Below are 15,002 nucleotides of genomic sequence, written 5' to 3' on the forward strand. Positions count from 1 at the left end.
CCAAGGCAGGCAGATCACCTGAGGTCAAGAGTTCAAGACCAGCCTGGCCAACATAGTGAAACCAGTCTCTACTGAAAATACAAAAATTAACTGGGTGTGGTGGCAAGCACCTGTAATCCCAGCTACTTGGGAGGCTGAAGTGGGAAAATCACTCGAGACCGGGAGGTGGAGGTTGCAATGAGCTGAGATCATGCCACTACACTCTAGCCTGGGCAACAGAGTTAGACTCCATCTCAACGCCCCCCCCCCAAAAAAAACCCCAGTAGTTCTTGCTTTCTATCTATGACCCCTACTACCCCCACCCTTCTTCACAGCCACGCTTTTTGAAGGAGCTGTCTCCAAGTCCTTGTTGTCCTGTCTGTCCCAGCCTACAGCATCTGGGATTTGCTTCCTTGCAGCTGCTGTCTTGGAGGGCACCAGCAATCCCTTGGCATGAGGGCCAGTGGGCCTTTGCAGTTTCTAATCTTATTTGACCTCTCTCCCATCTGATACTGTGGGTCATTATGCTTCTCCTAAAACACTGTTTTCTGCTTTACTTTAGTAACTCCACACTCTTAAGGAAAAACCTAGAATGAGGCCATTTTTAAATAAGGTTTAAAAACATGTAAAGCAGTATCATATACATTTTATGGATACATATATAATGTAAAAACCTGCATAAAGGCCAGGAACAGTGGCTCACGCCTGTAATCCCAGCACTTTCAGAGGATGACACGGGTGGATTGTTTGAGCCCAGGAGTTCAAGACCAGCCTGGGCAATACAGTGAAATTTTGTCTCTACAAAGAAATATAAAAATTAGTCAGGCATGGTGGCAGAGGCTACTTGGGAACCTGAGGCGGGAGAATTGCTTGAGCCCGCGAGTTTGAAGGTGCAGTGAGCCGTGAGCGCACCACTGCTCTCCAGCCTGGGTGACAAAGTGAGACCCTATCTCAAAACAAAACAAAATAAAACCCCCCAAAACCAAACAACAAAACAACCCCTTCCCCATAAAACAAAACAAAACAAAACAAAACAAAACAAAACAAAACAAAACAAAACACCTGCGTAAGAATGATACAATTCAGGATAATGGCTATCTGGGGAAGGAGGAAGGCGATAGAAACTTGGTAAATCACACAGGGGCTTTTACAGAGTCTGAAACAAATATGGCTGAAGTTTTTGACAAAGCTGGGTAGTTGGTATATAGGTATTTATGATACTGCTATCTGATTCTATGTGAAATATCCCATAACAAAACTAATGTAATATTAATAAATTATTATACTATGTTATGTAGACATAACAATATTTAGAGGTGAAATAATGCATTTGTTTCAAAATACTCCAGGCAGCAGGGTAATTGGTAGAGATATAGATAAAACAGAATTGGTTGTGAGTTGATAAATGTTTAAGCTGGTGATGAGTATGTAGGGATTCACCATACTATCTATACCTCTCTACTCTTGTATATGTTTGAAGTTTTGTTTTATTTTATAATAAGTTTTAAAATGTAGCAAATTTTAAAAGGCATTCAAAATGTTATGGTTTTGAATAAAACCTATAGTATGAGATATGAAATTGAATCAGAAACTATGGAGGTAGAGCCCAGCAATCTCTATGCTAATAAACCTTGCAAGTGATTCTGATGTGAATTCAAGTATGAGAACCACTTATAGCCATGCCTGTCCCCATCCTTTTCTCCTCATAGAGTGGCAAAGGGGCTGTGGTATATAAAAGCTATGGTATATAAAATTCATTCATGTTACAAATAGCTATGGTATTCAATATTTTAAAAATACACTGATATATTACATCCACTGTTGAATAGAATGCCATCTGCTTCGTAGAATAGCTTGATTTTTCTAAAGGTGATATTTGTTTATATCCAAAAAACTATCTCAGGCAGACTTTTATTTTAACCCTTTTATTAAGGAAAAACAATTAAACATACACAAAGGTAGAAGACAAGTACATGGCCTCCCATGTACTCATCAACCAACATCAACAGTTATGACCATCTTGCCAGTTAAACTCATTCATTGCAGGGTGGGAGGGGCAGCATGTTGAATCTGAGGCTCTGGCAGGCTGCTCAGGTGGAGATGATGTTAGATATTTGGAAATGTCAGTAGGAACTCAGTTAGAACATTGGTATCTGGGATCATCATTACTTTTTGTCCTCAGAACTATTTCCAAGCTTGTTTGTGTTACTATATTAGGATTTGTTTGCATTCTTTGTGGTATGAGTTTATGAGCATCCTCAGTGGTGGGGAGAAGTATTCTAAATTGTACAATAAGTTTACAGATAACTAAAGGTTGACACTGTTTCTTAAGTCACAGCCAGCCAAAATGAACGGCCCTTTTCCTTGCATATTTATGTACATGTAGTTATTTTTCTGTAGGCATTTGAGGCTCAAGAATGTGAACGAATAAACTTCTTCCGGAATGCATTGTGGTTACATGTGAATCAGCTGTCACAACAATGTGTCACCAGTGATGAAGTAAGTCAGAGGCATCCACTGAGGATTGTCCTGTGCATGTTGGATACATTAGAGTAAAAGGAACTATAGATACTGATTGGTTCACTTCGCCCCTGGTGAGGTAAGGTGACTTGCCTAAGGCCATACAGTGAGTTGATAGAAGGATCCAGATAACATGTAACCTGACTCCTGACTCTTTTGCCACCATGATTTTCTCATTAAGAGATTCATGGCTGGGAGCAGTGGTTCACACCTGTGATCCCAGAACTTTGGGAGGCTGAGGTGGGTGGATCACCCAAAGTCAGGAGTTTGAGACCAGCCTGGCCAACATGGTGAAACCCCATCTCTACTAAAAATGCAAAAATTAGCTGGGCATGGTGGTTTTATATATATATATGAAATTCATAGTTAGGGCACAAAAGAAAATTCAGAGTTAGGGCAGGAGAACAGATAGAATCCAAATATAGTTTCATGTACGGAAGACAGATGTCACAGCATGTGTGTGCATCCCAGACACGGCTCCATTCTGGAATGGGGTCACTCCAGGACAGCACTAAATACTAGGACACTGACCCTTTCCCAGGCTAATGGTTGCTCCAGGGCTCAGACTTACCTCTACAGTATTCACTGGTCCATTGTCCAGGCTTAACCTGTACACAGCAATAGTAATGGGCTCCCCACATCTCAGAGGCATCAAATCAAGTTATCATAACCTTCTTTGCTAAGGAGTAGCCACTCTCACTTAGAGGAGACATTCACCTTAGAAGAACAACTAAACACCCAGAAAACCGATAGGATTGAATGGAAAACTCTTCTTTAAGTAATTGTCTTTGCATTTGTGTGTGGCATTGGTTTTGTGCCATAGGATTTGATATCTACTCTTTGGTTCCATCAGTATTTTTAAGTTTTATCCAAGGCTGGGTGCGGTGGCTCACGCTTGTTATCCCAGCACTTTACGAGGCCAAGGTGGGCGGATCACCTGAGGTCAGGAGTTTGAGCCAGCCTAGCCAACATGGTGAAACCCCATCTCTACTAAAAATACAAAAATTAGCAGGCATGGTGGTGCATAGTGCCAGCTACTCGGGGGGCTGAGACAGGAGAATCGCTTGAACCCAGGAGGCAGAGGTTGCAGTGAGCCAAGATCATGCCACTGCACTCCAGCCTGGGTGACACAGTGAGACTCCATCTCAAAAAAAAAAAAAAAAAAACAATTCAGCCAAGACTTTTGTCCTGCCACAAAGATACATTTTCTGTCATCTTTAAAAAATTAATAGCAGATGTAGGCGAGGCACGGTGGCTCACACCTGTAATCCCAGCACTTTGGGAGGCCAAGGCAGGCAGATTGCCTGTGGTCAGGAGCTCGAGACCAGTCTGACCAACATGGTGAAACCCATTTCTAGTAAAAATACAAAAAAAATTAGCTGGACGTGGTGGCATGCGTCTGTAATCCCAGCTACTCGGGAGGCTGAGTTAGGGGAATTGCTTCAACCAGGGAGGTGGAGGTTGCAGTGAGCCGAGATCGTGTCACTGCACTCCAGCCTGGGTGACAGAGCGAGACTCTGTCTTAAAAAAAAAAGAAATAATAAAATAAAAAAAATTAATAGCAGATGTGCATCAGAGAAAAGCTCTAATATGAATCTGGGACTTTGGAATGTGTTCTTTTTTTTTTTTTCAAAACAAGAAAATTTGGAAGAGTCAGCTCTCTATCAAACCCATGTTTTTTTTTTGTTGTTGATGTTGTTTTTTTTTTTTTTGAAATGGAGTCTCACACTATCGCCTGGGGTTGGAGTGCAGTGGCACGATCTCGGCTCACTGCAACCTCCGCCTCCTGGGTTCAAGCAATTCTCCTGCCTCAGCCTCCCAAGTAACTAGGATTACAGGCGCCCGCCACCACACCTGGCTAATTTTTTGTGTTTTAAACAGAGATGGGGTTTCACTATGTTGGCCAGGCTGGTCTCGAACTCCTGATCTTGTGATCCGCCCACCTCAGCCTCCCAAAATGCTGGGATTACAGACATGAGCCACCGCGCCCTGCCTCAAACCCATGTTTTTAAGGAGCTGTGTCACAATTATCTCAACATACTTCTACCTATTAATTGACCTTCTTTTTTATTAGATGTACGAACAAGTCCGAAAGAGTTTAGAAATGTGCAGCATTCAGAAGGACATTGAATACTTTGTGAATCAACGCAAAACTGGACAGATTCCACCAGGTGAATGGGGTGGTGGGGTGGGGAGTGTTATTTACACAGTTCTATGAGCCTTTCTTGTTAGATGTCATTAAGGATGAAAGAGCCTGCCTCTTCATGTTCTGTTTCTTGGTGACTCTCCTAGCACCCATCATGTATGAGAATTTCTACTCCCCCCAGAAGAATGCAGTCCCACCAGGAAAGGCTACAGGGCCTAACTTGGCAAGGTAATACTAATAACCATCTGCCTTTCACATGAAGAAAATTACTTTTAGCAAACATTGTTATCATGAATGTTCTAAGACTTGTTAGAATTGGAATATATCTACTACTGCATCTGCTTAATAAGGCTGCTTGCTTTTTGGAAATAGTATTTTTAGGACAAATATTAAGTGGATTTTAATAGTCATAGTTTAGGGAGGAGTATATCATGCATGAACTTGATCATTACTGTTCATGTATGAATCCTATAATTTTCTTACAGCCTGTGGAAAGCAGGGGTCAGCAAACTATGGCCCCTGAGAGTTAAATTCATTTTTGTAGGGCCTGTGAGTTAAGAATAGTCTTTACATTTTTAAATGGCTGGAAAAAAGTCAAGACGATACTATTTTGTGACATGTGAGAATTATTTGAATTTCAAATTTCAGTGTTCCTCTATCAAGTTTTATGGGCACGCAAGCACCCTCACTCACTGAGGTTTTGTCTATGGCTGCTTTACCACTAGAGATGAGTAGAGTTGCAAGAGAGATAGTATGTGGCTAGCAAAGTCTAAATCATTTACTACTTGGCCCTTTACTCAAAAAGTTCACTGCTGTTCATGTAAAGGATCCTGCAGGAAGAGAAACTTCTGTTTGACATAGTCAGCTTGCAGTCTAAGCTTTTGAATTTTCACTCCAGTTTTGTTAAAGATGAGGAGTGCCTGGGAAGGACTGCATGATCATTATCAGTATTTAAGCATGTCAGGCACTGTTTAAAACAGTTAGTGTGAATTAGCTGATTTAATCCCCACAGTGAGGTAGGAGCTATTTATACTTCCTATTTTACGTATGAGGATGTGGATGTTCAAGGCACTCAGGGAGTCTTTCCCACAGAGCTAAGATTTTAATCCTGCCAGTCTAGGCTGTGGGGATAGGGCTCTGTGCTACTAAGTACGTTGCATGCTGCCTCTTACCATAATAGAACGTCTGCAATGTAGATTTCCGTAGGTCAGTGCTACAGATCATTTGCTTTAGGTGAGCTTTCTTGACCCTCCACTGCAGTAACCAGATCTGATTAGAGTACAATAGGCTTGTAGCAAGAAGTAAAAAAATTATAAAAATAACAAGAACTTATCTAAAATACTTTGGTTTTCATTTCTTACAGGAGAGGACCCCTCCCAATTCCTAAAACCTCACCAGGTATGCCACTAAAAAAGGTCTTTTGAAATTCTTATATTGCAAGGCAGGCGGATCACTTGAGGTCAGGAGTTCAAGACCAGCCTGGACAACATGGTGAAACCTATCTCCACTAAAAATACAAAAATTAGCTGGGTGTGGTGGCGCGTGCCTGTAATCCCAGCTACTCAGGAGACTGAGGCACGAGAATTGTTTGAACCTGGGAGGTGGAGGATGCAGTGAGCCGAGATTGCACCACTGCGCTCCAGCCTGGGTGACACAGTCAAACTGTGTCAAAAACAAAACAAAACAACACAAACAAACAGAAAACAACAACAAAATTCTTATATTGGGTTTTCTTTAAAATTAAATAGCTAGAACTTTGAAATAAAGGGAATGAAAGGATTAAATAGAATCAAATTCCCAAGGAAATGAGCCTCTATTAGAATCTTACTATAATACTATTTGTCACAGAGTGGAATATGGTAACTGGTGGTCTATTTTATAGCTTATCCAAGATAATTGTGTTACTGAAATACCAAAATAGACTTATTGCAAGCAAATTTTACCTAAAAGATTATTTCAACTTGGACTGTGAGAACAGCAGAACTGAGATATAGTTCCCCTTGGGTTACACAGAAATACAATTTACAGAAGGCATGGACGTCAGGAAACATGTCACTTAATGTTATCTTTAATGAGAACTTTCACTAATCACAGTAGTTTCTCTCTTTCTTTGAACTCCTATGATACCTCTGGGAGAAGTACACATCTTAGCACTTCTTATTAGTTGTATGGGATGTGAGGGCAGTCTGGCTGCAACATCTGTCAGCCTATTGTTTGCTAGGCTTGATTTGGCACATCTGGCTGGCTAGGCGGGTGTCCACTTCCTCCGTCACCAGTCCATGTGCGTCCCTGCCGAAGCTACGTGCTCAGTCAAAGAGCATGACCATTCCTGATAGAGGAGGGTCAGTCTTTGGTCAAGAGTATACAAATAGCTGCATTCCCCTGCAGCTACTCCAACTCTCGTTAGTTGTGTGCCTTGAATATTAATAAGATCCCGAGGTCAGGTACAACTTTGTCTTCTGTATTACTCACAACACTTGACACAGTTCTGAGTACATAGTAGGTGTTCAACATATATTTATTATTTGAGTAAAGAAAAGATATACCTATCCATGTTCAAGAGAATGAGTGTATTAATCTATTTACATGCTGCTAATAAAGACATACCTGAGACTGGGAAGAAAAAGAGGCTTAATGGGACTTACAGCTCCACATGGCTGGGGGAGCCTCAGAATCATGGTGGGAGGTGAAAGGCACTTCTTACATGGTGGTGGCAAGAGAAAATGAAGAAGATGCAAAAGCAGAAACCATTGATAAAACCATCAGATCTTGTGAGGCTTACTCACTACCACGACAACATTGTGGGGGAAACTGCCCCCGTGATTCAAATTATCTCCCACTGGGTCCTTTCCACAACAGGTGGAAATTATGGGAAGTTCAATTCAAGATGAGATTTGGGTGGGGACACAGAGCCAAAACCTATCAATAAGGGAGGAGTTCAGCTTATGCTGTACTTAACAGTTCACTAAAAATTTAGTGATGGAAAAAAAAATGTAGTGGCTGAAATTCTATCTTTGAACAATATGAAGAGTTAAGGTATTTTATTTCTTGTTGCTTTAGAATTACCACTTGGTAATGTAGGATGCTATTTCTGTCCATTTTTAAATATGATTTTACTGTGGGTACTGTACCTGAGCATTGCTGAAGAGGGCAAAGAAGTCAGAATAGTGATTTCCAGAATGTCCTCTGGTTTGGAGTAGTGACTACCATTTAGAGTTTTTGTTGGCAGATCTATTTTCTCCTTACAAAATGGTGGTCACCAGAATCTCTAAGTGAGATGCCCTGGCTTGAAAAGGGCTGAGATCTTATTATGAAAAATTGATGTTACTGTTGTTTTCGGTGTTCTGCCTTTTGCAGATGATCCTGATTACTCTTTGGTTGATGACTACAGTTTGCTCTATCAGTAACATCAATGGTAAGAACCTTTATTTTTCACGTAATTGAGTCACGTGTAGACTGGTAATTGTGCTATTGAGGCCTTTGAAGTTTCTTTATAACACCACCACAAACTAGCAAGGCCTTGCATCAGGCAGGCACACTGGCCAGCATGCTGTCTCTTCAGGATGCCTCTCTGGATCCCACTGCTGGAAGCAGACTGGAGACCCCTCCATACCTATTTAAATGAGGCTATTTTTCCTTCATTGATTATTCTGTAGTAACTCTTTATCTGCTTTTTGTTTGTTTGTTTGTTTCAAGGCAGAGTCTCGCTCTGTCACCCAGGCTGGAGTGCTGTGGTGCGATCTCAGCTCACTGCGATCTCCACCTCCTGGGTTCAAGTGATCCTCCCACCTCAGCCTCTTGAGCAGCTAGGATTACAGGTGCGCACCACCACACCCAGCTAATTTTTTTTGTATTTTTAGTAGAGACAGGGCTTCACCATGTTGGCCAGGCTGGTCTTGAACTCCTGACCTCAAGTGATCTGCCCGCCTCAGCCTCCCAAAGTGCTGGGATTACAGGCATGAGCCACTATCGCTGGCCCTCTTTATCTACTCTTATTAAGCTCTTTTATAGTTATTACACAACTGGATTTAAGGCAGTTCTCATCAACAAAACACACATCATCCTCACTGTTAAAGTAATTTAGATTTTAGTTTACTCGTCCACCATCTAAAAGAGGAAAAGTCAGATAAAAAGAAGTGCACATGATATCACACTCACTGTACACACAAGGTCATCACAGAGGTCATCCTGCAGATTATTCATGCTCTGAACAAGCAAACCACGAGGATTCTTAGGAAAGGACTGAACACTGCTAAGCCAACTGCAGCTGCAAAGATATACTGCATGGTGACTCTTTTTCTTAGGCACTCAGGTGCTTGGAACATTCTCCAAGTCAAAATCATTCTTCACAGATGTGAAGAAATGCCTCAGAAGCCAAAGTAGCGATACTAAAAGAAACTCTTCAGAAAGTATCATTCTTATACCCCAATGGGCTTATCTTGGGGTAAAAGAATTATATAGGTACACACGAGCAAAGAAAAGGTCTGAAGAGATACATTCCTAAACAGGTGATATTTTTCCTTTCTGTTTTTGAATTTGTCTGCAATGAAAATGTGTTACTACTTTGACTAAAAACTGTTTTAAAGAGTTGGTCCACTTACATATTCCTGATCTCAGTGTGGAGTGAGTTACACGTCTGAACTACATGTCTTCGCATTTCTTGTTACTTTGTGTCCTAGATAACGGTGTCAGAAGACAAAGTGGCAGGCAGTGGGTGGGTGGGATGCCAGAAGTCAACTGAGAAAGGCAACAGCCCCTCTCTCACGCTTCCTGATTTGGTGTTGGTTACATATACTGTCCTTTATGAACCTAAACAGATTTTAACAGTGCTCCAGGGTGATTTTCTATAGTGTTCTATACCACCAAAGTGAGCACATCAAACATTGTTTGTCTCCAGTCCTCTAAAAACACCTACTTTGTGACTTATAGCCAACTGGCTATCTAGGACAGATGCCAACTTGTCCTAATTACATAAAAATAATCAGCTAATGACCAGGCACAGTGGCTCACACCTGTAATCCCAGCACTTTGGGAGGCCGAGGCAGGTGGATCACTCGAGACCAGCCTAGTCAACATGGTGAAACCCCATCTCTACTAAAACAAAAAACTACAAAAAATTAGCCAGGCATGGTGGTGGGCACCTGTAGCCCCAGCTACTCAGGACCCTGAGGCAGGAGAATCACTTGAACCCGGGAGGTGGAGGTTGTAGTGAGCTGAGATCGTGCCACTGCACTCCAGCCTGGGCAACAGAGCGAGACTCAGTCTAAAAAAAAATATTAGCTAGTTTCTATTATATTTAAATATAAGTCCTTAAATTTCTTAACATAATTGCTTAATATATTTAATATTTAAGCAACTTTGCTATAAAATATATGGAACTTGAAGACATAAAGTACCCTGTTCTCTAACTGTATATAACTTCGGACCTACAAATCTACAAATAAATTCTAGTCTTTACAGTCATCATTTCTTCTTCGTTTCATAAGCCTCCCTCTTTCTCATGGAAAGGGGCAAGGCCCTAGTTAAGGTACAGTGGAAACCTGGTAAATCAATGACTTGGAATTCAGAGGTGGCACCTGCTCTCTGGAGCACTGTGTAGATAATGGGCAGGCCATCGGCAGTCCTAAGTGTTTCTTTTTATCTTTTACCTCTTTCTTTTCTGTCCTTACTTGTTTGGGTAAAGAATATATTCTAGTAGCTTAATAGTACCACTTGAGCCAACAACTGTAGTTCCTCAGAGTCGAAGAATGTGATGTTTGAATGCAAGATGCTAGTGCCAACACATTTACTTGAGTTATATCATTTCACTGGAGTTCACTGGAATCTGTGCCCATTCAATGAGTTGGGGTTCAACATATACATCAGTTTCAGAAAATTTTAGAAAAGGGAGTATATAACACATTCATATTCAATATACAACATATACTGAATTTCAGAAAATTTTAAAGAAGGGAGTCTAATTTAGTGAATAACTTACTAAGCAACTCATCACAACAATTAAAATAGTTTGAGTGAACTTTTGAAAAATAAATTTAAACAGAGTTCCAGCACGGTGGCTCATGCCTGTAATTCTAGCACTTTGGGAGGCCAAGATGGGCAGATCACCTGAGGTCAGGAGTTTGAGACCAGCCTGGTCAACACGGTGAAACCCTACCTCTACTAAAAATACAAAAACTAGCCAGGCGCAGTGGCGGGTGCCTGTAATCCCAGCTATTTGGGAGGCTGAGGCAGGAGAATCACTTGAAGTCGGGAGGTAGAGGTTGCAGTGAGCTGAGGTTGCGCCACTGTACTCCAGCCTGGGTAACACAGCAAGACTCTCTCTCAAAAAAAAAAAAGAAACAGGAAGAGTTAGGAATTTATGATTTGTTTTGTAGTTGCTGATTTTAGCTGCTATTCCTGTTGTTAATTTTAACATGTTTAGGTAAAGATAGATTGAAAATTTCAAATTTAAAATATGTATAAAAATGTAAATGTATGTATTATTTACCACAAGGCAATGCTGTTATCATCACATTCCATTTCTCATTGCTTGGAATACCCATTCCTCACCATTTGTTTTCCTTGGCCTGCACCCTTATTCTTGTTGAATATACTCTCAAGGTAGGAGAGAGTGTTGACAAGCACTGTTCATTCATATGAAATTTCTTTGTGATTTTCTTTCAGAAACCAGAGCTTTTTCCGGCAAGTGCTTCTATGACATGGAACGGGCACCCAGAGCAGCAGGACCTATAGCCACATTATGTCAGTCATGAAGACTTTGAAGTGAACCCTTGCTATAATTTTTTAGAGATTTAAAATTTATGATAGACATTTAGGACAACACAAGCAAGTAGAGTTCTGCAGTTTTTTGAGGTTTACAAATTGCCCCATTCTGAAGAATTATTCTTTCCCAGTTACTCAAGTTGTGAATGAATTAGGTTTTCAACATGGGAAGCATGAAATCCACTTCTGGATTTGGAGTGTCCACTTGAGGAGCAGAGGTGGCAGCAGAGGATTCCGAGCCACCAGCGGCAGTAGTAGCTGCTTTGGCTTTGGGCAGCCTGGCTGTGGAGTTTCCACGGCGACACACAGCCTCAGTGGTGCAAGATTTAAAATTAACTTCCTTTTTGGCTGGAAGACTTAGAAGCCAGCTGATCACACTTTCTCATTTTACAGATGAGGAAACAAAGCCTACAAGTGTGAAATTAATTTCCTTACAGTTTTCCTAGCTGATTAGGGACAGAACCGGAACTAGAGGCCAAGCCCAACCCACATCACCATTCTTCTAACCCTTCCTGAAGTTGTGATACTTACGCTGAAATTTAAGATGCCAAATATTTTTGCCAGCACTTTTTCAATTGGGAAAATCACCAGGGTTTAAATGTTAGATATATTTTTATGTGGATCACTGTGTGTACTGAACTATAGCGCATGATATTTAATCTAATCTAAGGAGCCACTGATTGTAAAACATGCCATTATTTTATGTTGCACTAAGAAGGTGCGGTCGAGGAGTTGCCAATAAAGTTGTGACAGACCATTGATGGCCAAGCCCATTTGAATTTAAGATGCTAAAGTATGAAAAAAAAATACATCCTAGAATCAATGAAATACCATATTTTGACTCCATTCCTCAAGATCATTTTAGAGTTACAAAACCAGTCCTCAGTTTTGGGTCTTCACAGAGAATCTTTCCCTTGCTAGACCCCAGAATTTTAAATGCATCCATCTTACACTTTCACAAAAATTTGGGTTTCCCTTTTTCACTCACAAACAGCGGGGAAGTCATGTACTTTTTGTACAACATCTGTGCACTGTGAGAAAATGGTACCTTTTGGTTATTGACAAGTTAAAATAGCTCTCTAAGTTTTTCAGTATTACAGAGAGCAAATAGTTTCCTCTCCAGCTCTGTGCAGTAGCTTTTCCAGAACTATGGACAAATTGATCGAAAGAAGATTGATTATTTCCCCATCTTTTCTTTCCTTTCCTCTTTCTTTTCTTTTCTTTTCTTTTTTGAGACAGAGTCTCGCTCTGTTCCCCAGGCTGGAGTGCAGTGGCGTGATCTTGGCTCACTGCAACCTCTGCCTCCTGGGTTCAAGTGATTCTCCTGCCTCAGCCTCCTGAGTAGGTGGGATTACAGGCACCTGCCACCACACCTGGCTATTTTTTTTGTGTTTTTAGTAGAGATGGGATTTCACCATATTGGCCAGGTTGGTCTTGAACTCCTGACCTCAGGTGATCCACCTGCCTCAGCCTCCCAAAGTGCTGGGATTACAGGCGTGAGCCACTGCACCCGGCCTATTTCCCCACCTTTCATGTAAGGTGCCACTGAACATGACAGCTTCTTGTCATGGCAGGAAACGTGCATCAGTTGGATATCCTTTTGAGAAACTGAATTTTGCAAAGGGCCAAACTTCTCCAAACTGAATGGGCTCAGGAAATGTTCCTTCACACTCAGAGCATTCTATTTTTAAGTACATTATTTATTGTTGGCAGTTCCTCAGGGATTTCCCTTTTCTCTGTATTGGTCAGTGTAGTTGATGTAAAACTGTTTTGTGGATGGAAAATATTTTTATTTTATTGCTCTTTTAGTTTGGTAGGTTAAATAAAGGTTCTTGGTAATTTGGGATTTGTTTCGTATTTTTGTGTTGACCATATCGCTCTTCCAAGCTTTATTTGACCTCTTGCCACATTTGTGATTGTTAGGCTTCAAAAAGACAAACTCCTGGTCAGGGAAGCCAAATGGAGATGGTGCCGAACTACTTTGACTTCGAGGTCAGTTGCAGTGTTACTTCCTCTGGGAGACACCGTTTCTGCCTTCAGACTAGGTTGGATCCAACTACTATATCTCTCCTCCCCCTCCATTTTCCTTGTTATGATATGATTCACCTTTGAAATTAATTGTTCAAAGTCTGTCTTCCTTTTTAGACTGGAACCCCAATGGTAGCAGGACTGTTGTCTATTCTTTTTCCTGCTGTATCTCCAGCACCTGGCACGTAGTAGTGACAATGAAATAATTAGTGGCCTATAAGAAAACATAGCTAGAGAAACAATCACTTGAAAGAGAAATAAGAAGTGCAAAGTGAGTGAAGCCAGTCAAATGAGTACGTGTTAAATTTAGTAAATGTGAGCTATTCTATAGACTGTTGGTATATTAATTTGGGTTCCATCAGAAGCAGACCCTGAGATAAGGATTTGTGTGCAAGTACTTTTTCCAAAAAGTACCAGTATGGAAGTGGGGACATGAGATAGGGAAAAGAAGAAAGGCAAAAAAAGCATGCATTATGAAGTAAGCTACATGGCAGGCAGCTGGAGCTTACTCTGGTTGAAGACTCCCGGGAAACAGTGCAGAACACAAAATTGGGGCCAGGCACAGTGGCTCATGCCTGTAATCCCAGCACTTTGGGAGGCCGAGGTGGGCAGATCACCCGAGGTCAAGAGTTCCAGACCGGCATGGCCAACATGGTGAAATCCTGTCTCTACTAAAAATAAAAAAATTAGCCAGGCATGGTGGCACGTGCCTGTAATCCTAGCTACTCAAGAGACTGAAGCAGAAGAATCGCTTGAACCCGGGAGGTGGGGGTTGCAGTAAGCCAAGATCACACCACTGCACTCCGGCATGGGCAACAGAAAAGCTAAAACAAAAACAAAAAACCCCAAAAGAACACACACACACTTAGGAGATATTGACCTAAGCCGCAAGGGAGCTGGAGTATTTATTCACCAACTCTTGTCAGTTACTGGTTGCGAATACTCCCAGGAGGCATTAATTTCCTGGCATTTCTGGGCTGTCTCCAATGCTAGAGAATGGTCTGAGAGGGTCCTTAGGCAGGGACACAGTTCCTGACAGTTGGAACTGTGTGTTTAAGGAATTGAGAGGTACTGAAGGGATGTGGATGGGACGTTGACAGCATCTGACCCCCCATGGTTCAGACACATCCATACCCCACATTTTACTCCATCCTAGCACTACTTCTTCAAGTCCCAACTTCCAAAAGCCAACACACATACATATAAATGAAACAGTTAGCAGGACCAGCTACATTAGAGATAATCCTAAATCCATAATTAATATTCATCATCTCCTTCCTCCACTCCCTGTTATGAATGAATCATGTACCCCACTGTCACACACAATTCATATGTTGAAGTCCCAACTGCTAGCCAGTACTTCAGAATTTGACCATGTTTGGAGATAGAGCCTTTAAAGAGGTGATTAAGTTGAAGGGAGGCCGTTGAGGTGGGGCCCTAATCCTAGTGACTGGTGTTCTTCTAAGAGGAAGAGGCCAGGTGCGGTGACTCATGCCTGTAATCTCAGCACTTTGGGAGGCCATGGCTGGCAGATCACTTGAGGTCAGGAGTTTGAGACCAGCCTGGC

The 15,002-nt window shown here is 41.5% G+C and overlaps 1 protein-coding gene across 1 annotated transcript in view; it reads left to right on the plus strand.

Moving 5' to 3' along the window:
- Positions 1–13,253, plus strand: part of PSTPIP2 (proline-serine-threonine phosphatase interacting protein 2) — a 95,666-nt gene extending 82,413 nt beyond the window's left edge. The window contains exons 10-15 of the mRNA XM_023207618.1: positions 2,380–2,478; positions 4,574–4,670; positions 4,792–4,873; positions 6,009–6,043; positions 8,003–8,060; positions 11,309–13,253. Of these exons, the coding sequence (XP_023063386.1) occupies positions 2,380–2,478; positions 4,574–4,670; positions 4,792–4,873; positions 6,009–6,043; positions 8,003–8,052 (363 nt within the window). The 3' untranslated portion in view covers positions 8,053–8,060; positions 11,309–13,253. The remainder of the gene's footprint in view (positions 1–2,379; positions 2,479–4,573; positions 4,671–4,791; positions 4,874–6,008; positions 6,044–8,002; positions 8,061–11,308) is intronic.
- Positions 13,254–15,002: the final 1,749 nt, after the last annotated feature.

This window comes from Piliocolobus tephrosceles, chromosome 18 (genome assembly GCF_002776525.5).
Source record: "Piliocolobus tephrosceles isolate RC106 chromosome 18, ASM277652v3, whole genome shotgun sequence".
NCBI lineage: Eukaryota > Metazoa > Chordata > Mammalia > Primates > Cercopithecidae > Piliocolobus > Piliocolobus tephrosceles.